Source organism: Chrysemys picta, chromosome 13 (genome assembly GCF_011386835.1).
Source record: "Chrysemys picta bellii isolate R12L10 chromosome 13, ASM1138683v2, whole genome shotgun sequence".
Lineage (NCBI taxonomy): Eukaryota > Metazoa > Chordata > Testudines > Emydidae > Chrysemys > Chrysemys picta.
The window spans coordinates 19874397-19902078 of record NC_088803.1 but is presented as its reverse complement, the minus strand read 5'-3'; the positions used below and the strand labels follow the sequence as shown (position 1 = coordinate 19902078).

Genomic DNA, 27682 nt, shown 5'->3' with positions numbered 1-27682 from the left:
CCAAGATGGCGGCTGCAGTGCACATGCCCCAAGGCTGAAACATAGGCACATGGGGAAATTTCACTGAAACAACTTCGGTGTTGAGGGAGTTTAGGTGCTACAGGGTTCCACGGCAGCTGAGCAAGAGTTTTGTGAATCCCAGGGATGCCAAAATCTGGGACTCAGGCACCTACAGGGGCAGTTAGGTGCCTAAATCCCTTTGTGAATCGAAGGCCTGGTCTACACTAGGGAGGGGATCGATCTAAGTTATGCAACTTCAGCTACGTGAATAACGTAGCTGAAGTCGACGTACTTAGATCTACTTATCATGGTGTCTTCACTGTGGGAAGTTGATGGCTGACACTCTGTCATTGACTCTGCCTGAGCCTCTCACCCTGGTGGAGTACCAGAGTCAACAAGAGAGCACTCAGCAGTCGATTTATCGCATCTAGACTAGACGCGATAAATCGACCCCCCGCTGGATCAATTGCTACCTGTCGATCCAGCGGGTAATGTAGACAAGCCCTAACACAGGGAAACAAACTCCTCCCTGCTGCACTTAGGTTCTAAGTGATCACAGTGAACAGCCTCTCGGGAAATGTGAGAGTCAGAGCCAGAATTTCTGTCCTTCATGATCAGGAACCAAACAGAGATGTGATTTTAAAACTCCTTGGGGGAGGACACAATCTGCTGGATCTCCTTCAGAATCCTATCCTTATTGTTGGATACATTCATCTTGGCTTTTTTGAGGAGTACTTTGACATTTTCCTCTGAGTAGGATGTAGTAAAGGTGGTAAATGTGTCTCTGAAGTCCTTTATTTTATCTAGGAATAAAACAGGTTGGTAAGTGCCAAATAGAGGGAAACAATGGTACTGCTTTTACACTTTGACTCCTCCCAGAACCATAGAATCCAGGTACCTAAACAGGCAGGGGAACAACATGGCCAACTCCTGAGGTTTACTTAGAATCACGGAAATGTGGGGCTGAAAGGGACCTCGAGACGTCACTAAGTACAATTTCCTGTGCTGAGGCAGGACCAAGTGAACCTAGCCCATCCCTGACATGTGTTTGTCCAAGCTGCTCCTAAAATCTTCAGTTGAGGATTCTACTATGTCCCATGGAAGCTTATTCCAGAGTGTAACTACCCTGAGAGTTAGAAAGTTTTTCCTAGTTTTTCCCACCTTCCCTCCCCTCCCCCCCCCCCCCCCGCAAAATGACCAGATGACTAGCAACATAGACAATAAAGGGAAAGAGATGTAAATGTGCATAAGTAAAAACACATCAAAGATTTTCTGACCAATTTGAATGAATTCAAATCATCAGGGCCTGATGCTATTTACCCTATGGTACTGAAGGAATTAGCTGAAGAAATCTTGGAGTCACTGGCAATAATATTTATGAATTCATGGATGACAGAAGAGGTCCTAGAAGACTGGAGAAGAGCTCATCTTTAAAAAGGGGGGAAAGGAAAAGCCAGGGAACTTGGGAACCTACTAGAACAATGTCTAAAACATTAAATTTACAAATACCTGGTGGACAAAGAGGTGATCACTAGCAGCCTGCATGGATTTACCAAGAAGAAATCATGCCAACCTAGCTTGATTTCCTTCTTTGAGAGGGTAACTGATTTGGTGGATAGGGGGAATGCAGTGGAAATAATATAGCTGGGCATCAGCAAGGGTTTTGATACAGTCCTACATGACATTCTCATAAGTAAGCTGGAGAAATGTGGACTTTGTAGAACTACCATTAAGCAGATACATAATTGGTTAAACAACCTCAAAGAAAGAATAGTAAATATGGCAGGCGACCAGCTTGGCTAAACAGTGAAATCCTTGCTGATCTTAAACGCAAAAAAGAAGCTTACAAGAAGTGGAAGATTGGACAAATGACCAGGGAGGAGTATAACAATATTGCTCAGGCGTGCAGGAGTGAAATCAGGAAGGCCAAATCACACTTGGAGTTGCAGTTAGCAAGAGATGTTAAGAGTAACAAGAAGGGTTTCTTCAGGTATGTTAGCAACAAGAAGAAAATCAAGGAAAGTGTGGGCCCCTTACTGAATGAGGGAGGCAACCTAGTGACCGAGGATGTGGAAAAAGTTAATGTACTCAATGATTTTTTTGCCTCTGTTTTCACGCACAAGGTCAGCTCTCCGATTGCTGCACTGGGCAGTACAGCATGGGGAGAAGGTGACCAACCGTCTGTGGAGAAAGAAGTGGTTCAGGACTATTTAGAAAAACTGGACGTGCACAAGTCCATGGGGCTGGATGCGCTGCATCCGAGGGTGCTAAAGGAGTTGGTGCTTGAGATTGCAGAGCCATTAGCCATTATTTTTGAAAACTCATGGCGAGCGGGGGAGGTCCCAGAAGACTGGAAAAAGGCTAATGTAGTGCCCATCTTTAAAAAAGGGAAGAAGGAGGATCCGGGGAACTACAGGCCAGTCAGCCTCACCTCAGTCCCTGGAAAAATCATGGAGCAGGTCCTCAAGGAATCAATTATGAAACATTTAGAGGAGAGGAAAGTGATCAGGAACAGTCAGCATGGATTCACGAAGGGGAAGTCGTGCCTGACTAACCTAATTGCCTTCTATGATGAGATAACTGGCTCTGTGGATGAGGGGAAAGCAGTGGATGTGTTATTCCTTGACTTTAGCAAAGCTTTTGATACGGTCTCCCACAGTATTCTTGCCGCCAAGTTAAAGAAGTATGGGCTGGATGAATGGACTGTAAGGTGGATAGAAAGCTGGCTAGATCGTCGGGCTCAACGGGTAGTGATCAATGGCTCCATGTCTAGTTGGCAGCCGGTTTCAAGCGGAGTGCCCCAAGGGTCGGTCCTGGGGCCGGTTTTGTTTAATATCTTTATTAATGATCTGGAGGATGGTGTGGACTGCACTCTCAGCAAGTTTGCAGATGACACTAAACTAGGAGGCGTGGTAGATACACTAGAGGGTAGGGATCGGATACAGAGGGACCTAGACAAATTAGAGGATTGGGCCGAAAAAAACCTGATGAGGTTCAACAAGGACAAGTGCAGAGTCCTGCACTTAGGACGGAAGAATCCCATGCACTGCTACAAACTAGGGACCGAATGGCTAGGTAGCAGTTCTGCTGAAAAGGACCTAGGGGTCACAGTGGACGAGAAGCTGGATATGAGTCAACAGTGTGCTCTTGTTGCCAAGAAGGCTAACGGCATTTTGGGCTGTATAAGTAGGGGCATTGCCAGCAGATCGAGGAACGTGATCGTTCCCCTTTATTCGACATTGGTGAGGCCTCATCTGGAATACTGTGTCCAGTTTTGGGCCCCACACTACAAGAAGGATGTGGAAAAATTGGAAAGAGTCCAGCGGAGGGCAACAAAAATGATTAGGGGTCTGGAGCACATGACTTATGAGGAGAGGCTGAGGGAACTGGGATTGTTTAGTCTCCAGAAGAGAAGAATGCGGGGGGATTTGATAGCAGCCTTCAACTACCTGAAGGGGGGTTCCAAAGAGGATGGAGCTCGGCTGTTCTCAGTGGTGGCAGATGACAGAACAAGGAGCAATGGTCTCAAGTTGCAGTGGGGGAGGTCCAGGTTGGATATCAGGAAAAACTATTTAACTAGGAGGGTGGTGAAACACTGGAATGCGTTACCTAGGGAGGTGGTGGAGTCTCCTTCCTTGGAGGTTTTTAAGGCCCAGCTTGACAAAGCCCTGGCTGGGATGATTTAGCTGGGAATTGGTCCTGCTTTGAGCAGGGTGTTGGACTAGATGACCTCTTGAGGTCCCTCCCAACTCTGATATTCTATGATTCTATGATTCTATGAAAGAGTAACTATTAATGGAATGATGTAGATTGGAGGGAGTTCTCAAGTGGCGCTCCACAGGGATCTGTTCTGTGTTAAATGTTGTTTAACATCTTAATTAATGACCTGGATGTAGATCTAGAGAATATACTTATCTAGTTTGCAGATGACACAAAGCTAGAGTGTGGAGGATAGAGTTAAAATTCAAAGGGATCTTGATAAATTGGAGCACTGGGCTATAGACAACAAAATGAAATTCAACAAAGACAAATGTAAAGTTCTGCACTTAGGGAAGAAAAACCAAATGAACAAATACAGAATGGGGGGTAACTGGCTTGGCAGCAGCACTGCTGAGAAGGATCTGGGAGTTGTGGTGGATCGATATGAGTCAGAAATGTGATGCTGTTGCAAAGAAAGCAAATGCAATTTTAGGCTGCATTAACAGAGGCATAGTATGCAAGTCACAGGAGGTGATAGTACCACTGTACTCAGCGCTGGATAGACCTTATCTGGAGTACTAATTTTGGTCACTAATGTATAGAAAGGATATACAGAAGCTGGAAAGGCTCCAGAGGTGAGCAACAAATTGATCAAAGGGATGGAATGCAATCCCTATGAGCAAAGGCTGAAGGAACAGGGTATGTTTAGTTTGGAAAAGAGGAGATTAAGTGGGGCATGATAAGCAGTCTTCAAATACTTAAAAGGCTGCTGTCATAAATATAAAGGGAAGGGGAACAACCCTTATGTATGCAGTAACATAACCTCCCTCCTGGCCAGAGGTACAGAATCCCCTTACCTGTAAGGGGTTAATCAGGTCATTTAACTTAGTTGGCACCTGACCAGAAGGACCAATGGGGAAAAAAGATACTTTCAAATTGGGTGTGGGGGAGGTTTTGTTTGTGCTCTCTTTGTTGGTTCCCTCTCAGGACAAAGAGAGAGACCAAGTAGGTAAACCAGCTCCTAATAAGATCCTGAAATTATACATCTAAAATTACAGAAATTGTAAGTAATAGCAATGAAATGCATTAGATTAGCTTTTGTTTTAGCTTGTGAATTTTCCCTATGCTAAGAGGTAATTGTATTCCTGTTTTGTAACTGGGAAGCAGAGTCAGAGGGGAATCCTCTGTGTTTTAAATCTTTTTATTTACCCTGTAAAGGTATCTTCCATCCTGATTTTGCAGCTGTGATTCTTTTATTTTTTTAAATAAAATTCTTCTTTTAAGATCCTGATTGATTTTCAGTGTCCTAAAAACCAGGGATTTGGTCTGTGCTCACTTTGTTTACCTATTTGGTTAGTATATTATTCTCAAGCCTCCCCAGGAAAGGGGGTGAAGGGGCTTTGGGGGACATTTTGGGGGAGATAGGGCTCCAAGTGGCCCCTCCCTGAATGTTTGTTTAAATCACTTGGTGGTGGTAGTAATACTGTCCAAGTATAAGAAAAGGAATTTGTGCCTTGAGGAAGTTTTTAACCTAAGTTGTTGGAATATAAACTAAGGGGGTCTTTCATGCGGGTCCCCAGATCTGTACCCCAGAGTTCAGAGTTGGGAGGGAACCCTAGCAGCTGCCATAAAAAAGATGGAGAAAATTTATTCTCTCTTGCCACAGAGGGCAGGATAAGAGGCAATGGGTTCAAACTACAGCACAGTAGATTTAGACTGAATCTCTGGGAAAAAATCCTAACTGTAAGAATGGTAGGACAATGGAACAAACTGCTTAGGGAGGTCGTGGAATCTCCTTCACTGAGGTTTTCAAAAGAAGGCTGGGTAGCTATCTGTCCAGGATAGTTTAGACAGAATAAATCCTGAATCTTGGCTGGAGGTTAGACTAGATGACCCTTGCGGTCCCTTCTAACCTTATAGTTCTATGATTCTAATAGTGAACCTAAATCTCCCAGGTTCCACATTAAGCCCATGACTTCTTGTCCTATCTTCAATGGACATGGAGAATTGTTGATCCCATCCTCTTTATAAAGCGCTTAACATATTTGAAGACTCTTATCAGGATTAGATGAGGATCGCAGCTGTTATTTATATTTTCAAAAGTAAGTTTCCAGTCCTTAGGTTTCAGAGTAAATCCGGAAAATATGACACTGATGCACTTTAAAGGCTTAGAGACCAGCAAACAAATACAAATAACCAAATGCTTATTGTTTTGTTAACAATGTCATGATTTTAAGCCCATCTCATGCTTTTAAGGGAGCTTAGCTAGCTAGCTAGCCAGATAGATAGATAGGCTATCCCCATACACTTACTCACTCACTTTATCTATCTATCTATCTATCTATCTATCTATCTATCTATCTATCTATCTATCTATCTATCCGTATACACTGGTGCGATTGACTGTATGTTACCTGGCTGCACCTGGAGGGAGAGTCAGACTTAACTGAAGGTGAGTGCCAGCTGAGGTGGGTGCTAGGTGAGCTCCATGAAGGCAGGCATTTCACAGAAGAAGGGGGCTGCAAGGAGGACCTCTGTCTGGGTTAGGGAGTGGAGAGATATGGAAGAGAGTTGGCCCCAGGGATGGTCTCCTGAGTTTGGAAATCTGGCAAGAGGCAGTGAAAGAAAGCATCCACTGGAACAAAGCAGGCTCCAGTACTAAGCCCTGATCAAAGGGCAGGATTTGGAGAATCAGGGAAAGAGCCCTGGGAGTTGCTCAACAGAGGAACAAAGCAGTAGGGACGGATGAGAGGCCAAGCCTGAGAAGGATAGAAATTGGCTTGAGTTCATCCTTTTATTTTAGGATTTTTGTTAGGGGATTCCAGGGGAGAGCCCTGGCCCTGAAAGAAGGCTGAACCTAGAGAGGTTTGGAGGGAGAAGGCCTGTGAAAGGAGTGGACCTTGATTATTGGTTATAGGGCCCCTGGGCTGCAACCCGGTGGAGTGCGTGGGCCAGGGTTCCCTTACCAGCCACAGGAGAAAGTGGCATGAAGTCCTTGAGAAGGGGACAAGGATGACTGAAAGTCACGTGGAAAGGTTGCTCAAGCTCCCTAGGATCTAGAGTTGGTGCCAGAGACCTGATATAAGGACACTAGACTTTTTTCTGGCACCCTGGTACATTGGAATGGGTGGATTTACATTATGACCTGACCCAAGGGCTGAGTCCTGGGAAAAGGCAGTCCACCAGAGTGACCATCAGCTGGGGGCTCCAGATGGGGAGAGAGACGTTATGCTCACACCTGGCCACAAGGAGATGCTCTATTGATGAGTCCCTGCCCCTATCTTCCCTACCATCCTCAGTTTATCTATTGTATTTTCCTTCCCTTTGCAAACTAGGAAAAACACACATCTTCCAGACACCTTTGTTTGCTGGGCAGCTGGAAGATTGATGCGAGTTAGGTGTCCAAATCCTTTTCAGGATCTGCAATTACATGACCAGTGCAGCAGGTCAAAGCTGAATCTGCCCAATGAGTCCAAGGGAGTCTATATCTCATGTAATTCACATGTTGACAGGCCAAGAGGAAGTGTAAGTGACACCAGTTAGGTCCCTTTCCACTCCCCACTGAAGGTGGCCTGTTCTGCCACATCTCCTCTCAGTTACAGAGAGTGAAAATCTAGAGAAATCCATTTTATTTGAGTAAAATATATATAAAACAATTTAAAACATTGATCAAAAAGAATTTGCACCTTTGTCTTGATTAGCGTGAACCAAAGGACCTAGTTTCTCACCCCAGGGTGATTCTCAATCAATTGAAAAGCAGCACATTTAAAATAGGTGATGGGGGATTATTTTGCTGAGCACACAAGAGACCTGTGGAACTCATTGCCACAGGGACTACCATGGGCCGGTCACAATAGGATTGTAGGAAGTGTTGGATATTATGCAAACATCCCTGGATTAAAGACAATGCAAAAGATATAAACCTGCCTGCATTAGCCCATATGAAAACTACTTCTCCAGGAAAGGTTTATTTGTAATTGTTTATTATGGGGTTTTGTGCCCCTCCTTGTGAATCATGTGGTGTTGGCCACTGTCAGAGTCAGGACAGAAGGCTAGATGGACCCTGCTCTGGTAGACAGTGGCAATACTTGAGCTCCTCTGCTCATGTCCACCAGTGTCAGTCAATCCATTTCAATCAGTGAGCTCCAACCAGACACATGGGGTGAGGTTCACAGTGGAACTCAGGTGTTGGGATACTGAGAGTCATGGCGCCTATAAAATTTTAGACCCCTATAAAATCACTGGGATTCACACAGGCTGAGTTGGGCGCCCAGGATCCTGGTGCAATGAATGAAGAGAGACAGGCTCCTGGGAAAGTGATCCACAAACTCAGCACCCAAGTCCAGGCTGGAGGAAGGCGCCTGTCTCTGCTTGGGGTTTGCAGCTGTGACGACAGACACTCTATAGCCTGGTGGTTACAGCACTTACATGGGCTGTGGAGGGCCCAGCATACAGTCCCCCTGCTCTGCTGACTCTTCAATTATTTATCCAAAGTGTAACAGCTACAACAGGAGATACTGAGGGAGTTCCACATCACAATATCCCCTTGCCCACTGGTTTTGGCATTTGCCTGAGAGACAGCACACAGGGGCCTGATCCTGCAGGCAATGCCTCAGCACATCTGCCACAGCCAAGTGAGGAGAAATGCCTCTCTTCATGCATCTGGGAGCCTGGGATGGGGCAGCAGTGGACATGCCCAGAGACACAAACACAGACACTGAGAGAACTTTTCTGCAGATCTTAGGCCCTGAGCAAATGTAGATTCCTACAGAGTCTGGTGGCAGCTGAGCAGGGGTTTTGTGATCCCCAATGAGGCCTGATCCTGACATTTAGGTGGCTAAACCAGCAATGAGGCACTTAAGTCCCTTTATGAATCTAGCCTGTAGAGTTTTAGAAGAGTGGTGTACAATTAAGTTACCTGGACAATTTTTGTTGTTGAAGAGAGGGAAGTGCATGACGGTAGGAACATCTTTTCCTTTGAAGGCAGGAACAGCTATTCCTTTGAAGATGTAGCAGTCAGAGGGGTTATCAATGTCCTTAATCTCTTCTGGCTTTATCTCGGGAAATGGGATGTTATTTGTCTGACAATACTTGGCAGTTTTCTTGATGGTCTGGGAAGGAGGGAAAAGTGATTTAAATATAAACAAGTAAATAAATAAATAAATGACCATCTACACTAATAAAACGTGATATCACTAATATGGGCAGGCTAGAGAGTTAAAAATACCCCTAACCTACAGTGTACAAACATTCCAAGAAGCCTCTAAGGAACTGACTTATTGAGGGCCTCCATGGAAACCAGACATGACCCTTTTGCCATATCTGTATAGCCAGAATCTTTGCATAACAATGCATATACTGTGGCTGAGGTTTTCAAAAGCTCCTAAGGGATGTGGATGCTCAGTTCCCATTAAAATTAATCCCTTAGATGCCTTTGATTACCATGCCTCAGCCCATGGTAATGAACAGAAATCAAAACCCAGAACTTTAGCTTCAAAAGCAAAGTTTGATTTTTGTTTTGTTTCGTTTTTTTTCAAATTCACCTATAGGAAAACTCGTACTCGATGTAAACAAAGTAGCAAAGTGTTATAGTAGTGTGGCCACTAGAAGGAGACAATATCACCTATGGCGCACTAGTCATATGTGAGGCTGAGGTTAGCAAAATTGCAGAGTTCTAACTGACTTATTGGAACTCAGTTCACATTTCTACTGACCCCGTCTCCTCCTGCTAGAGTGCTCTTGGCTCTTTGGTGCTAACAGAAATAAAAATGGTCAAACCTAATGGCTGTCATTTAGTACATCAGATAAGACTGTGATACACACAGGGGCACATCTGTGGAGTAAGCAGTTGCCATTTTTGCACAGAATAAAACTGAACTTCAAGGAATTTCCTCTTCTTCCACGATATCCAAAGGGAAAGAAATGTCATGACTGGTCACATGCCCTTACCCCAAGCCCAAGTGACCTTGCAGGTAATAAGGGAAATATTCCCAGTGGATCCTATATGTCCACACATCTCAAATTGTGATTCCCACAAAACATTCAGGGAATCTAAATTACTGCTACTAACAACAGTGTAACCTCACTGGGTCATGGGTCAAGTTCTGGGTATTTGTGTAGTGCTTGATCCCAATTGGGATGTTGGGAGACATCACAATAAATAACAGTCGTTACCTCGAAAGGATCCCCGCTACTGAAGTCGAAGGAGAGGATCAGTTTCACTTTCCTCTCTGGGCGCAGAACGAGGGGGTAGGCGGAATTTATGGCAATGCCGGCATCGATCAAGTGGATGAATTCTTCGTTGGTCAATCCAGTAGATTGGGCTTTGCCTGCGAAAGTGCATCCACATATTGTTTTAGGCTGTGATTTTTCCAAGGAGTCACAATGAGTGAGGTGCCCAAATCCCCCTGAATTCCATGTGCCTTTTCAAAGGCGCCTAAGCTGGCAGATAAACTCCTAGTGGGATTTCCTAAGGCATCTAACCAGGTTAGGCACTGTCAGGAGTAAGGACCCACAGACATCCTGCTTACATGCTAGCTTAACGCCCCCCACTCGCCCCCGCAGTCTAATGAGTGCTACTGGGCCCCCACTGAGCCACCTGGCTGTGGGGATCTGCAGACTTGCTCTTATGACCAGTGGCAGGGTGCTGGCAGCTCAAAGCAATCACTCATGGCTGGGAGAGCTCCTGCTTCTGCCCTGTGCCCAGTCTTGCACCCACCTTGCCTTGCTCCAGGTAACCGGCTCTGATTCCTGGCCTCTGACTCTGCATTTGACCCTCGGCACTGGCCCCCTGCTTTTGACTCTGGCACTGACCATCGGCTCCAATTCCTGGCTACTGATGCCTTCTGTCACCACTTGGCATGACTCTTGCTCTAGCTGTTAGGCATGATGTCCCCCATCATGGTCACTGTCAGGCACCGAATTCCATTTGAAACTAGTGGGAGTTAGGTGCCTACCCTGCTTGCGTGCTTCTGTAATTACCACAAGGTGCCAGACTTGCAAAGGTAGGTTGCTGCCTAGAGATACAGAGAGAGGCCCAGTGGGTATTCAAAAGCTCCCAGGGCCCAGATTGATAAAGGTATTTACGCACTTCTGCCCTCAGCACCTAACAGATTTTGGAGCCTAATTTCAATTTTTCAAAGGGATTTGGGCACTTAGGAGCCAAAATCCAATTGGCTCCCTATAGTCCTAAATCAGTTTGGTGTTGCAATGCTGACCACATCAATGCCTAAATACCTTTAACAATCTGGGCCTCGGTGTCTGAATCCCATTAACCCCAGATGTCTATCAATATCTTTAGGCACCAAAACTTTGCCCTGAGGCTCCTTGAAAAACTTCAGCTCTACTTTTGTGAAATTAACATCTAAACCACCTCAGTGACACATGGGCATCATCAACAAACACATATTTGAGCCAGCGTTTGGTAAATCTCCATTTTAGGAGAATCCCGGCTGCCTTATAAAGAAGTTCTGACTCAGGGCAAATTCTGAATCATATTAATACATAGCACATCTACTGTTTGCTTTGACAGTAGCTCACAACAACAACGCACTGACAATCATCTGTCCAAACAAAAGCCCCACATTCCCTTCTGATTTCATATGAAGTCCCTTTTATTTACTTCCCATGAACACTCAAAAAGGCAATTCTAGTTGGTCAAAAAATGAAAAAGATCTGCCTCCCCGCCACAAAAAAAGAGTTGAAATTTTATAATTGTTTCATTCCACAGGGATGGAAGCTGACTCATTTTCTCCTTTTCATGAACAACAACAGAGATTTTAATCCAATAATTTCCCGAAAAAATTGATTTTGTTCTGTGAAAAGTTGATTTTAGAAAATGGCCATTTTCTACTCAGAATAAAAATATCACTTGATAAATGTTGACCAGCTGTAAAGAATACCTCTTGCCTTAATGATGGTTGGGGACACCTTGCAATCTGATTGTTTTAAAACCTTGTAAAATACATTGCCACACTAGCTCTCAAACAGTGGTGAGTGGATAATGCAAATCAAACCAAAACAAATATCCAGAAAAGTTTGTTGGAACAAAAAGCAGAAATTCCATTTTTACTGCTGCTTTTATTCTCTCCTGTGCACAATTATTTTCATAGGTTTGTGATAATTCTCATAGTCCTCAACATCCTCCCTCTGGGGCCTTGAGAAAGTTATTTCTCATTTTTGCACCTCAGGAAATTCTCAGCTATCACCAGACACTCAGGTAATATGGTAACGTGGAGGCCGATAAACAGGTTATTAGATACAGAATTTGTGATAATTTTCATGACACTATCTTTAAAGCTCTTTGTGGGCTATAGGATAGCTACCCCTCCCCAATCCCTTCCCCACTGCTGCCCCTTTCCCACCCCCACCCTCCGCTGCCCCTAGTTCCCATTATACAGTATAGCTGCCACTTCCCCACCCATACACCCTCTGCTTCCCCCAATGCCCATTATACAGTATAACAACCCCTTCCCACCCCTTCAAGCTGGGAATGGGTGACAGGGGATGGATCACTTGATGATTACCTGTTCTGTTCATCACCTCTGAAGTGCCTGGCATTGGCCACTTTCAGAAGACAAGATACTGGGCTTGATGGACCATTGGTCTGAGCCAGTATGACTGTTCTTATGTTCTCACCATCTGCTGCCCCCTGCAACACATTGCACAGTATAGCTGCCCCTTTCCTGTCTCTCACCCTCTGCTGCCTTCTTCTGCCCATTATACAACACGGCTGCCTTTTTCTCATTACTTTCTATTTAATCTATTCTCTGTCAAAACAGAACCTTGAAAAACAGGGAAATTCATACCCCAGATGTAGAAACAAATGTGGAAAGTGCAATTCAAATGGATTTTGCTTACCATCTGTGTACAGAAAGTTGTTGGTGTACCCCCATGTCCAGTAGCAGATACAGGTCACAGTTTTCCATAAAAATTGCCATACACTCCATACATTTTCTATTAGGCAAGAAAAATCACAATAAAAATCAAAGCTGAAAATAAGTACAAAGAAATAGCTAGGGGAAGTCTGCAGACTGAATTCCTTTTTTCCTCTCAGTTGCTATTAGGTGTGAGTGGGGGCAAAGAAAGGTATTTGTTGATCCAAAGGCACTCAGGAAGCGTAGTGCCCCTTGCAGGGCAATTGCAATAAACACAGAGGTTATTCTGCTTCGTGGCTGCTGGACTCAGCCTGTCTGATTTTCTAGCTCCCAGACTGACTGGCAGGATGCAGGGACTCCTACTTGCTGGGCTGTTAGGAGTGGGTGCAGGCCCCGCTGACAATGGATGTTTCTTTGCATTTTCACAGGCATAACTAAGGACCAGTTTTGGTATGAGAGGACTTGGAATGGGGATGGAGTTTGAGGAGAGAGTGGTGAGTTGGGAGTGAATGGGCTGGCCAGAAGACTGCCTGGGATCAGGGGGAACCCACAACTCCAGGGTCTTTTCACAGAGAAATTTGAAATTTTGGGATTTGTTCTGAATCAAGAACAAAATGGATTAACTGATGGAAAATATTGTCTTTTAGAAATAACTCTTTTACCTTGGTTGAATTACCAGACCTACAACACCTGACATTGTGCTTCTTACTATGCTTGTAAAAAATAAATAAATAAAAAATTGTACTGTCACCAATTCTGTTGATCGTTAATAAAAAAAATAGTAACTGAATTTACTTTCTCCAAAAGTAGGATTAGCCTTTGTTTACTCAAAGACCTCGAAGGCTGCTAGATACTTAACGGCCACACTCCTTCAATATTGTATTACTTCAGGATAAGTTCTAAATGGCCTTGTGTTCTCTTTAATTACAGCAAAGTCCTTCCAGGCCAGATTTTAAAAGAAATGTTTAAGCACCTAGTGGGATTTTGAAATCAGTGGGAGGTAAGTGCCTAGATGCTTTCAAACATCCCACTCCATACTTAAATGCCATTAAAAATGTGTCAATGAAACTGACAAGCACTCTTAGGCCTGGTCTACACTACGATTTTAGGTCGAATTTAGCAGCATTACCTCGATTTAAGCCTGGACCCGTCCACACGATGAAGCCCTTTTTTCTGACTTAAAGGGCTCTTTAAATCAATTTCTTACTCCACCTCTGACGAGGGGATTAGCGCTGAAATCGGCTTTGCTGGGTCGAATTTGGGGTAGTGTGGACACAATTCAATGGTATTGGCCTCCAGGAGCTATCCCAGAGTGCTCCATTGTGATCACTCTGGACAGTGCTCTCAACTCAGATGCACTGGCCAGATAGACAGGAAAAGGCCTGCGAACTTTTGAATCTCATTTCCTGTTTGGCCAGCGTGGCAAGGTGCAGGTGAGTGCAGATCTCATCAGCACAGGTAAACATGATGGAGTCCCAGGATTGCAAAAGAGCTCCAGCATGGACCGAACGGGAGGTACGGGATCTGCTCACCCTATGGGGAGATGAATCCGTGCTAGCTGAACTCTGTTGCAGTAAATGAAATGCCAAAACATTAGAAAAAGTCTCAAAGGGCATGAAGGACAAAGGCCATAACAGGGACGCACAGCAGTGCTGCGTGAAAATTAAGGAGCTAAGGCAAGCCTACCACAAAACCAGAGAGGCAAACGGAAGGTCCGGGGCAGAGCCACAGACATGTCGTTTCTATGCTGAGCTGCATGCCATGCTAGGGGGTGCAGCCACCGCTATCCCAACCCTGTGCTTTGACTCCATCAATGGAGAATCACGCAACAAGGAAGCAGGTTTTGGGGATGAGGAAGATGATGACGAAGAGATGGAAGATAGCTCACAGCAAGGAAGCGGAGAAACCGGTTTCCCCAACAGCCAAGATATGTTTCTTATCCTGGACCTGGAGCCAGTACCCCCAGAACCAACCCAAGGCATGCTCACGGACCCTGTAGGCAGAGAAGGGACCTCTGGTGAGTGTACCTTTGTAAATATTACACATGGTTTAAAAGCAAGCGTGTTTAATGATTAATCTGCCCTGGCATTTGCAGCCAGTACAGCTACTGCAAAAGTCTGTTAACGTGTATGGGGATGGAGTGCAAATCCCGGTGTTTGCTGGCATTCAGACAATATCTGTTCCTTATCTCTCTCTAGTGTTATCCTCAGGAGAGTGATATCATTCATGGTCACCTGGAATCGGCGTTCCACAGCATGAACCTGTCCCATTAACACCTTGATGTGCACATTGCCGGGGCCCGTACTTTGCGAGACGTCTATGTCCATGTCTATGTCCTCATCAGTCTCATCAGCATGCTGCCGTCGCCTCCTCACCTGGTTTTGCTTTGGCAGGTTCTGGTTCTGCATATACTCCAGGATACTGCGTGTGGTGTTTACAGTGCTCATAATTGCCGCAGTGATCTCAGCGGGCTACATGATCCCAGTGCTATGGCGTCTGGGCTGAAAAAAGGTGCGAAACGATTGTCTGCTCTGACGGAGGGAGGGGCGACTGACGACATGGCTTCCAGGGAATTACAGTCCACAAAGGGGGTGGCTTTGCATCAAGGAGAAACACAAACAACTGTCACACAGAATGGCACCCTCAAGAATCAAACTCAAAACCCTGGGTTTAGCAGGCCGTTGATTTCAGGGAGTGCGGGAGGAAGCAAATGAATACAAAACAAATCGGGTCTATTTCTTGTTTTGATCCACTCCATCTATCTTTTACATCTTTAGGGTGGCAGCAGATGGTGCAGTTTGACTGCTAGCCATTGTCGTCTCCTGGGTGCTCAGCAGAAGGAGTCTGCCCAGGCACCCGTGACTGACCTCACCAAGGTCGGTTAAAAGAGCACCCAGGAATACGACGATGATGGCTACCAGTCATAATGCACCGTCTGCTGCCAAAAGGCAATGAGCTGCTGCTGTGTGGCAATGCAGTCCCATGTCTGCGAGCACCCAGGAGACTTACGGTGACGGTCAGCTGTGCAGGTTCCATGCTTGCCGTGGTATGGCGTCTGCACAAGTAACCCAGGAAAAAAGGCGTAAAATGATTGTCTGCCGTTGCTTTCATGGAGGGCGGGAGGGAGAGGAGGGCCTGACGACATTTACCCAGAACCACCCACGACACCGTTTTTTGGGATCTCAACCCAGAATCCTAATGGGCAGCGGAGACTGCGGGAACTGTGGGATAGTTACTCACAGCTACCCACAGTGCAACGCTCCGGAAGTGGATGCTAGCCTCAATACTGTGGATGCAGTCCACTGACTTAATGCACTTAGAGCATTTTGTGTGGGGACACACACAATCAACTGTATAAAAATGATTTCTAAAGAACCGACTTCTATAGATTCGACCTAATTTTGTAGTGTAGACATACCCTTATTCAGCATCTCTATTTCTTTTGTGGGATTCCTTATTTCTTAACTATTATTAGGCTTGGAAGGATTAGATTTTTATCAGTAAATGTCAATTTCATAGGACACTCACGTGGATAAAAAAAATCCCATCTATGATAACAGAAATTTACAGAGAGGCAAAACATGAAAAATGCTTCTTGAGAACTCATTTGAGTTTCATAGAATCATAGAACATCATGGTTGGAAGGGACTTCAGGAGGTTATCTAGTCCAAACCTCTGCTCAAAGCAGGACCAATCCCCAGTTAAATCATCCCAGCCAAGGCTTTGTCAAAAAAACCTCTAAGGAAGGAAATTTCACCACCTCCCTATGTAACCCATTCCAGTGCTTCACAACCCTCCTATTGAAAAAGTTTTTCCTAATATCCAACCTAAGCCTCCCCCACTGCAACTTGGGACCATTATTCCTTGTTCTGTCAACTGCTACCACTGAGAACAGGCTAGATCCATCCTCTTTGGAACCCCCTTTCAGGTAGTTGAAAGTAGCTATTAAATCCCTCCTCATTCTTCTCTTCTGCAGACTAAACTATCCCAGTTCCCGCAGTCTCTCCTCATAAGTCATGTGCTCCAGCCCCCTAATCATTTTTGTTGCCCTCCGCTGGACTCTTTCCAATTTTTCCACATCCTTCTTGTAGTGTGGGGCCCAGAACTGGATACAGTACTCCAGATGAGGCCTCACCAATGTCAAATAGAGGAGAACGATCACGTCCCTCGATCTGCTGGCAATGCCCCTATTTATACAGTCCAAAATGCCGTTAGCCTTCTTGGCAACAAGGGCACATTGTCGACTCATATCCAGCTTCTCATCCACTGAACCCCTAGGTCCTTTTCTGCAGAACTACTGCCTAGCCACTTGGACCCTAGTCTGTAGCAATGCATGGGATTCTTCCATTCTAAGTGCGGGACTCTGCACTTGTCCTTGTTGAACCTCATCAGATTTATTTTGGCCCAATCCTCTAATTTGTCTAGGTCCCTGTGTATCCTATCCCTACCCTCCAGCGTATCTACCACTCCTACCAATTTAGTGTCATCTGCAAACTTGCTGAGGTGCAGTCCATGCTATCCTCCAGATCATTAATAAGACATTGAACAAAACTGGCCCCAGGACTGATCCTTGGGGCACTCTGCTTGATACCGGCTGCCAACCAGACATGGAGCCATTGAGCCCAACGACCTGTTGAGCCCAACGACCTAGCCAGCTTTCTCTATCCACCTTATAGTCCATTCATCCAGCCCATACTTCTTTAACTTGCTGGCAAGAATACTGTGGGAATTCCCAGTTTGATTTGAGTATATTTACTTTATATATTTTGATGTGTGATGTGACAAGTTGTGTTAATTTTTATAAAGGTTGAACTTTTTGAATGTCAATGTTAGGAGACACATCCCATAGACTTTCAATAGGATTTTGGTGGCAAAGTACTTGAGGGCCTTACATAAGAACATATGAATGGCCAGAGGGAATGAACAGAAAAGGACAATTTATTGACTGATCTATCCCCTGTCATGCAGTCCCAGCTTCTAGTAGTCAGAGCTTTAGGGACACCCAGATCATTGGGTTCTATTTCCGACCATCTTGCCCAATAGCCATTGATGGACCTAGCCTCTATGAACTGTTCTAATTCTTTTTTTAACCCAATTGCTTATTAATTTCATTGGGTGACCCCTGGTTCTTGTGCTATGTGAAGTGGTAAATAACACTTCCCTATTCATTTTGTCCCCCACAAGTTATGATTTTATAGAGCTCTGTCATATCTCCCCTCATTTATCTCTTTTTCAAGTGGAACATTCTACCTCTTTTTAATCTCTCTTCATATGGAAGCTGTTCCATACCCCTAATCATTTCTGATGCCCTTTTCTGAACCTTTTCCAATTCTAATATACCTTTTCTGAGACAGGGCAACCAGAACTGCATGCAGAGTCAATATGATATTTTATGTCTTATTATCTATCCTTTTCCTAATGATTCCCAACACTGTTATTTTTTTTTGAGTGCCGGTGCACATTGAGTGGATGATTTCAGAGAACTATCCATAATGATTCCAAGATCTCTTTCTTGAGTGGTAACAGCTAATTTAGATCCCATCATATAGAGTTGGAATAATGTTTTCCAATTTGCATTACTTTGCATTTATCAACATTGAATTTCATCTGTAATTTTCTTGCCCTGTCATTCAGTTTTGTGAGGTCTCTTTGTAACTCTTCCCAGTCTCATTTGGACTTAACTATCTTGAGTAATTTCGTATCATCTGCAAGTTTTGCCATTACACTTTTTCCCCCTGTCTCCAGATCATTTATGAATATGTTCAACAGCCCTGGTCCCAGCACAGATCCTTGGGGGACCTCACTATTTACCCGTCTCCATTGTGAAAAGTGACTATTTATTACTAGTCTTTGTTTCCTAACCTTTAACCAGATACTGGTTATCATGAATTTTTGTTTTTCCCTCTTAATGTGAGGGGGAAAATAGTAGAAGAAAGAGATGTCACACTTGAAATAATGAATTATGGAGGGAAATAGTTAAATGACAAATTTTCTTCCTTTTAGAGCACATCTGGTTCTTTGCTCCCACATCTGGAGCAATAATTTGGAAAGCCAATGAGCTGGATGGCTTTGAGAAGCCCCGTCTAACTGAAAAAAGTTTCTATAAAACTTGCCTCCAAGTTCCTTTTCAAAAATACAGATGAGTTCAGCGAACTCCACCATTCTTTCTTCCCAGCTCTTCAAATCCCGGGTCTCACTCACGTCACAGCACTTCAGGTAGGAATTCTTGCTATTCTCTTCTGCATAAATAATGGATGAAATGAAGTTTGGGACAAGCAATGGAAGGCTCATTAGATATGTTTAGGGTTGCAGGGACATTCAATGGGGGCTAAGGTAGTTTTGGTGCCCAGGTCCATTGAAAAGCAATAGGATTTGGGGTCCTAATTCCCTCAGGCTCTTTTGAAAACCTCAGCCTGTGTGTGTTGGAACAGCTCTGGGGATTTGTGAAAATACTGGCAAATACATGGATGTTGTCATGGAAATGAGCATGTCACAATTCATTCACAGCAATTCATGACAGCTGGCATTACCAAAGGCACCAAAGGAAATAGACTTTGGGCCCCTTTTGAAAATCTCATTCTAAATGATTAGACATGGAGACAGGTGGTAAATTTAGTCCTGCTGGTCCACTTGCCTTTCAGGACTTCCTTCAGCTGCCTGAAGATTCCCTCGCAGTCTTCCCCAGCTGAGGCATGAGCGTGAAGCTTCTGGAGGAGGAGGAGGACACCCTGATGAAGTGCACTAGTGTAATCAGTACCTGGGAGGAAAGAGAACATAATGTGGCCAGCAGGCAGCTGTTTGTTCTGTGAGCCCCTGGGGGTGAAGAGAAGAAAGACTCATCTCCCCAGTAGCCAAAGTCTCTTGGGAGCAGGGATGCAACAGCCAGTGTAGGGTCAGACATCTGGCTGTGGAATCTGTCTGTACCTGGTGTCCTAGAATGTCAGGCCCCATGTCAGTGGAAGGAGGAGGACAATGGTTAGAACTCACCTCCCAATGACACCTAGCTTATGGTGTGAGCTACCTGGGGCTGATGTGGGCTTCTCACAATTTTTTTTTTTATTTATTGAATGAAAAATGGTTGTTCAACCAAATTGGTAACTGGTTTGTGGTTTGAGCTGCTTGGTGCTGACTAAGCTCTGAGGAGGTCATTTGGGGCCCCTGGGATAAATGCATCCACCACTACTAAGCATCATCCCACCTGGTCCTGGACCTACAGCTCTCAAGGAAAGTTCAGCTCCATCTCTCAGGCAGTGGAGGTGGAGAAGTAACTACAGCCACGCTGCCAAACCTGCAGTCATTGGATTCTCCAGAGGTACAAGCAGAGAAGGGTAAGGGGAAATTCCCCCATGCTCTAGTGTTAGCTGGTTTGGGGTTTCATGCTGACTAAACTCTTAGGAGGCAATTTTTGCCTACTGGGATAAGTCCACCTACCAAGAAAAGGCATAGAACCTAACAGTTCTTGTAGATCTCTATAAGAAGCAAACAAACAGCCCATTAGTACTATTGAATTCCCATCTCTCTGACTACCACCTCACACACCCTCCAGCCCATCAAAAATTCAGGCATCCTCACCTGTCCACCAGATTACTTCAGCACCCTGTTTGAACTCCCTTAGCTCTCCCTTGCATCAAGTTTAAATTTCTCTTCCTCGCCCATAACTCCACTCTGGCCAACTCCTAGAAGAGTTTCAGGATCCCAGTTTCAGAAACTCCATGTGGAGTTGGGTTGCAATGGTGGATGGAGCCCATAAGAAGTCACTGCCAATCCTGCTGTTGCTGAATCTCGCTAGTGAATGGTTATTCCCATTCATGTTCCAGTGCTCTCTACTTTAGAGTATAACTGCTTGGGACTGGGGCATGCTAAGGAGACACCCAAAGCCCCCTGTGGATCAATGGACACCTGTTCTGGACACTTGGTGCATCTAAGGAAATGTCTTCCATTGGATACAGCAAGCGGTTTGCAGGGTAGAAGTTAATAAATTGAATTTTGGGATTAGATCTGGTCATGAGGGCTGGGAAGGAAGCCTGTACTTCATGACTTCACAGTAGACCTGGTTACAAATTTCCTAACAGAACATTCTGCATCAGAAATGGCCATTTAGTCAAAATTTAAAATTTCCATGGGAACATGTTGAATTTGACAAACTGGAATCTATCTATTTTGATTGAAATTTGGAACACATTGCTTTTGATGACATTTCTTTTTGGTGAAAAGATAATGAAACAAAGTGTTTTGATAGGTTGAAATGTACCTTATCAGAATGGAGTGTTTCAATTTTAACCCCCAATATTTATTTGATATAGGATATAAGGTCACATTTTTAAAAAGTCTAAATCAGAACAAATTGTGTCCACTTTATCAAAAGGGGAAAGCTTTGATTGACCTGAAAATATTTTTTCCAAACATTTTGAAATAATTTGGTTTTATTCTGATTAAATTTTGAAATGTCAGAATTTTCCTTCTGCAGAAGATTTAACCAGCTGGACTTCACAGGGACACCTTTGAAATGCCTTCTGCTTGCAAACCTCCCATCACAGGGACATCAGAAAAACATTTGGGCTCTTTTCCTGGCTCCCCACTGATTCCCTGTCTGGCCTTGGGGTAGTCAGTTAGGGCCAGATTTTTAGAGGTATTTAGGCACCTAGTGATATTTTCAGAAGTACCTAGTTGCCTCAAAAGCATTGATTTCAATGGAAGATAATCACCTAGATGCTTTTGAAAATCCCATTTGGTGCCTAAATATCTTTAAAAATCTGGATAGTAGGCTGAAATTTAGAACAAATACTAAGGGAGCTAGGTACCCATGGAGGTCAGTGGCATTTGGGCACCTAACTCTCTTGGTCTTCTTTGAAAATCACAGCCAAATGACTTAAGGTGAAGACTTTCAAAGGCACCAATGGGAACTGGTCACTTGGCCAGGATTTTTAAGGTATTGATATGCCTAAATTTGAAAAGAGGTGCCTAGTGTGATTTAATAAATAAATAAATAAATTTTCATTAAACTTCATTGTTGTTGGCAGTATTGTTATATCCACATTGGCCCCAGGATACGAAAGAGACTAGGTGTGTGAGGTAGTATCTGAAGGAGAGCAGGTCTCTTTCATTACTATTCATAGCTTCTCAGGCCAGAAGGATCATTCTGATCTCCTGTATAATACAGGCCATAAGAGAACTTATGGAATCATCTGGGATTTGCTCCCCATGTAGTTACTTATAGATATTTATAACAGTGTAACAAGATCCAATGGCTGGACATAGAAGCTAGACAAATTCACATTGGAAATAAGGAATACATATATATTTTTTTAACAATGAGAGTAAGTAACCACGGGAAAAACTTACCAAGGGCCACGGTGGATTCTCCATCTCTGGCAATTTTTAAATCAAGATTGGATGATTTTTTTTCTAAAAATAACTGCTCTAGTAATTATTTTAGGGAAGTTATTTTGCCTTTGTTATACTGGAGGTCGGACTACTGGGTTTCAATGGTCCCTTCTGGCCTTGTAGTCTATGACTTTCTTGTAGATAGTTATTTCTGTCTTTTCTTGGTTTAATGTATATCTCACTGGAAGTGGTTGAAGCTAATGTGAGAAAACCACACTTACACCAGAACAAGAGTGTCCACATGAGGGTTATTCTGGTATACCTATAGCTGGATAACGTGTAAAATTTCCCATGTAGAGAAAGTCACATATGAGCTTTCAAGGTGATTTCATTCTGGGCAAGCATTTGTCAAACAGAGACTATGAGTATTAACATTCATTACAAAGGGGGAATGATACCCATGAAAATCACATATGTCATTAATGGAAATGGCTTGATTTCCCTCTGACTCAATCTATGCTTATAAGGCATCCCTGTGTTGGTCACGGGAGTGAAAAAAACACACACATCGCTATGCCAACTCCACTCCTCCCCCCCGCCCAAAAAAACTTTCAGTGTAGATACAGCTATGAAGATGGAAGAGTGCTTCTGTCAACGTAGCTAATGTTGATGGGGGATCTATTCATCATATACTGGCAGAAAAACTCCTTCTGTCAGTGTATGCTGTGTCCACACTGCGGCGGGGTCGGGGGCGGAGGGGAGGGGGCTGTAGTGCAGATGTAGCCTCTCAGAGTGGTGCAGATCAGAACTAGCTTTCTTCATGTCATTGGAGTCATCTCAAGATAAACTCAGTGTGAGTTTTAAAAAAAAAACAGTCCATGATTCCAGAAATACAATGACCCACCTGCTTCACCTACTGCATACCGATGTTCTCTTAGTTTTCGGAATTTTTCCTTAAGACAGTCTCAGCAATGGAAAACAGAACACATGTTATAAGTCTTTTCTCACAGCTAAGGATGCTAACCATAGGAAATCACATTTGGGTTATGAAATGTAAAGCTGATTTTGATATAATTTGAACTGGTGTAACTCAGAAGGAGAGTGGGTAAGAAAACAGAATTTCTAACCTGTGGGATTTGTTTTCATCTCAAATTGGTTCAGAAAAGTCAAAATATCAAAATATCTTGGAGAACTGAAATTGTGAAATATTTCAATTCAGAATTATCAAAATGACCTTACTAAAATGTTTTCTTTCAACAACAGTGAAGCATTATAAGGTAATAGAAAATTATATAAATATATAATATAAAATATAAGGTAATATGTGAAATTTTTAGCTACCTAGCTAAAAAATAAATACAAGTTGAAACCAAATGAAAAGATGAAGTTGAATAAAATGATTAAGTCAGAACAAAATATTCTATTTTGGTTTTTGAAGCATTTTGAATATTTTCCATCAAAAATTATATCGGAATTGACACATTCCCACAAAACGTTTTGATTATGATTTTCTGGTGGAAAACTGTTTAGTCAAAAAGTTTGATGTGGCTCTATTCAGAAGTAACTCCACTGATTTCACTGGCAGTATTTGCCCCAAAGCTAAATCTTTGCAAAATCAGATTGAAGTTTGAAATCAGGATTTTATCTAAACTGAGAGTTTCAAAGATGCCTAAAGGAGTTAAATTTCATAATTTAATGGATTCATATAGTTTGAGATCAAGAGGCCATGAAATTTCACATAGAAATTTCAGTTAAAGTAAGGCACTGCTCAGGAGACTGAGCTGTTGTGTGCCACAGGTAGAGAACAGGAAAGACTGAGGGGCACCTGAGGCAGAGGTTCTGGCAATGGCAGGAAATGATTAGGTGAGACATGCTCATATAATCTCAGCAGGCGACCCGCACCCCATGTTGTGGAGAAATGTTAAGAAAACCCCATGGTTCCTGCCAGTGTAACCTGGGGGGAAATTCTTTCCTGACCCCAAATCTGCTGATCAATTGGACTCTGGACATGACTCACCAACCAGGCATCTAAAAAGAGGATTCTCAGTACCACATCAGAGCATTGACCTACCCCAGCTGTATCCCATCTTTAGCGGTGGGAAAATAAATAAATAAAACCGATTACAATTGTGCATAAAGGAAGAAAATCCTTCCTGATTGCTGCCAGTGACTGGCTGAAGCTCTGAAGCATGAGATTAGATTATGCCCATCTCTTATCAACATTAATGGAAATTAGGATCCAAATCTCCTCATCAGTTAAGAAAATCTCAGCCCTAGATATAATAATCTGGAAGATATCTGGAATTCTGGAGATTATGAAAGGCAAAAATGAGAGGTGGGTGCTCAGTTTCCCTTTGGCATTCTTGAAAATCCAGCCCATCCACAACTGGCAGACACCCATGGGCTACTTTCGGCTACTGCTAATTCGGTGACTGTTTGACGCATGACAGTATCACTGTGATAAAGAGTTGGGCATTGGAATCATTGCTACAGAATGGTGCGGCGGTGCCTCCACTGGGGACGTGTTCCGATTCCACCGATGACCCGACCGTACCTTCAACACACAGAAATGTCAGTACCTATTAAATATTTCTTGTTTGCAGCCATGCTTCCAAGGGCGCTTCCCCATAAGCCTGAAAACAAGAAGAAAAAGACCTTATTTACCATAGTGCAGCTAAGAAAGCATCAAGGACTTTCCCTTTAATATAACGTAAGGAGTTGCCTGGATAGGATCCCCATTAACAGAAAAGTCAAGGGGGGGACTCGCAGGCCAGTCTCTCATAGCTTATGTGTTTTTGCAACTTTGTTCACACATTGATCCATAACTGAAAAAAGTTTATTGTGAGTAGAGGTGGTCAAAGATTTCAAATGTAATATTCTTTGCATCAGCAAATACTCTTTTGTCAAAATTTGAACTTTCCATGGGAATTTGTTGATTTTTAACAACATTTCATTTTAAAAATAAATATGAAATGAAGTAGGTTGACCTTATCAGAACAGAACATTTCAATTTTTCATTTTGAAATAACCTTTCATTTCCAAATTGATTGGATTGTATAATACAATGTAAATGAAACTATAACAGACAACATTTAAAGAGTAGAAATAGGGAGGAAACCTTTTGATTTTTTTACATTTCGATTGACCTGAAATGGAAATCATTTTGTGGGAAAGGTTGAAACTATGTGTTTTAGTCCTGATTCGGAATACAAACTAATGTTAAAATTTCCTGCGGAATGGTAATACCAAAATTTGACCAATCCTAATTATGAGTATTGGTATTTGTAGTATCACAATGCCTAGGTGACCCAGCCATGAAGCAGGACCCTATTGTGCTAGGCACTGTATAGACACAAGACAGAAAGACATTCCCTGCCCAGAGCATTTGAAACTTTTGGAACATTCCTGCCCAGTAGTGAGTTGAGAGGTAGGTGAGACCAGGGCAGCCTCAGGAAGCAGTGGTGGTCTTGACAGTGGGTGTGTTAAATCCTGCTAGGCTTACTGTTATTTCAGGATCATAGAAATGTAGGGCTGGAAGGAACCTTGAGCTGTCATCTAGTCCATCCTCTCTCACTGAGGCATGACCAAGTAAACCTGGACTTTCCCTAACAGATGTTTGTCTAACTTCTTTAAAACCTCCAGTGACAGGTGCTCCACAAACTCCCTTGGAAACCTGTTCCAGAGCTTAACTACCCTTAGAGTTAGAATGTTTGTTTGTTTGTTTTCTAAGGATAATTAATTGCTAGATTTGTCTTACATTAGGAGATGCATTTTGAAGTACTGTCAAAGGTCCCCAGAGCCTAGGATGGGCTGTGTTTGATTGGTATAGTACAAATGAATGATTCAATGAATGAATGAATGAAGCTGGAATTTTCAAAGGGAATAAGGGATGGGATTTTAAAAAGTATCTAAGTGACTTAGGAGCACACATCACACATCACTTCAAATGATCCTTATGCTCCTAAAGCACTTACGTCCTTTCAGCAAATCACAAATTCAAAGCCCATGGAATTTGCCTGGGAGTTGGGTACATAACTATTCTTTTTCCCTTTGAAAATCCACCCTCCCCCCCAACACAATTGCCAAACCCTTTTAAACACTTTGGAAATTCCCAATCCAAATAAATAAATAAATATAAAAGCCCAAGACATGCAAACACTGGATATTAACTAATAGGAATGTGAATGTTCCTTACTCGGATTTTCAAAGGAGACTGTGGGAGTTAGGTGTCCAAATCCCTCTGGAATTCAATGCAAGTTGGGCTTCTTAATTTTCCTAGGCATCTTAGAAAATCCCAGCTCTAGTGACAGGGCAGTAGCTTATACATAGGAGACCTGACTTCTATTCCTTTACCTCCCTTTCCCAACCTTTATGACCTTAGAAAAGCCATTTCCTCCCTCGATGACTCAGTCTCCTTCTCTGTAAAATGGGTATGTTGATGCTCACTAAACTATTGAAAAGCGTGTTTAGATCTGTGGATAAGATGCGTTATCTATACAAAAGCTAACCATGTTTCAGGAGGAGCTAATTGGGTTGAAGAAAGGATGAGATGGTGGCTAAGGGTGAGCAAAAGGGGTTATATGTGAGCGAGTGTCATGAGTGAGGTGGAAATAAGGGTGAGGGTATAGAAGGAAGATTTGTGGGGGGAAGAAAAGCTGGGTAGATACAAGCAGCTGGGAAGAGAGCTCTGAGACTGGGATGAGACCTACAGGGTTGAGTTGCTGGAAACATTCCAAGCAGGTCTATAATATGCTGCATTAGAATAACAGGGTGGACCTGCAATATCTATCTATCTATCTATCTATCTATCTATCTATCTATCTATCTATCTATCTATCTATCTATCTATCTATCTATCAGCAAGGTCTGAATGAGCTCTCCTCTGACAGCTAGTGATAAGCTGGGGGGAAAAGGCTCCAAGACCAGACTATATTTACATGAACACACCTAATCTGCCAAGATATCCTGCCCAAGTGACCAATTTTGTCTGGTATTGGATTCCAAATCACTTCAGTATTGAATGCAAGGGTCATGTTGATTGTATGAGTAAAGGGCAGCAGAACTGTGCTTAGCCTGCCCTTATTGAGGGGGTCAAGTCCAAATGAACTGAACTGCACTCGCTAAGCAGGGGGTTCCAATGCCAGATCCCTGTGGGAAGAGAGTGGGGGAGGGGGACAGGTGTTTCTGCCTAGTGGGGTGGGCTCTGTCTAAGAGTCATAGGCAACATTTGACCTGCCCCTCTCCCCTGTTTAAATGTAGAACTGATTAGACATAGGGCAGGTCTTCACTACGTGGGGGGTCGATTTAAGATATGCAAATTCAGCTACACGAATAGCGTAGCTGAATTCAACGTATCGGAGCCGACTTACCCCGCTGTGAGGACGGCGGCAAAATCGACCTCCGTGGCTCCCCGTCGATGGCGCTTACTCCTTCCTCTGCTGGTGGAGTAAGCGCGTCGATTCGGGGATCGATTGTCGCGTCCTGACGAGATGCGATAATTCGATCCCCGAGAGATCGATTTCTACCCGCCGTTTCAGGCGGGTAGTGTAGACCTAGCCTCAGTTGAGAATGTTTTGTTTTGGTAAGTGATCACTAGAGCTAAATCACTGATAAGGTCTAAGTACTCAGCCTTAGAGCTGCTGTGGGACAGTGTTTGGGGGAAGAGACTGCCCAGTCTGCACTAGCAGGGAGGTTCCCCCACTTGTTGCTGAAATCACTGAGAGCTGGGTGGAACCCCAGAGACCGACTCGCAGAGGTCACAGTGGGGAGGCAGAGGGCAGCAG

At 43.6% G+C, this 27682-nt stretch overlaps 1 protein-coding gene across 1 annotated transcript in view; it reads right to left on the bottom strand.

Annotated features, from left to right (window-relative positions):
* Positions 1 to 491: 491 nt before the first annotated feature.
* Positions 492 to 27682, bottom strand: part of LOC101935895 (cytosolic phospholipase A2 gamma-like) — a 42498-nt gene continuing 15307 nt past the window's right edge. The window contains exons 8-15 of the mRNA XM_042845440.2: positions 24479 to 24532; positions 22804 to 22863; positions 19210 to 19332; positions 18689 to 18814; positions 12559 to 12654; positions 9874 to 10028; positions 8618 to 8810; positions 492 to 803 (exon numbers count right to left, since the gene is read on the bottom strand). Of these exons, the coding sequence (XP_042701374.1) occupies positions 640 to 803; positions 8618 to 8810; positions 9874 to 10028; positions 12559 to 12654; positions 18689 to 18814; positions 19210 to 19332; positions 22804 to 22863; positions 24479 to 24532 (971 nt within the window). The 3' untranslated portion in view covers positions 492 to 639. The remainder of the gene's footprint in view (positions 804 to 8617; positions 8811 to 9873; positions 10029 to 12558; positions 12655 to 18688; positions 18815 to 19209; positions 19333 to 22803; positions 22864 to 24478; positions 24533 to 27682) is intronic.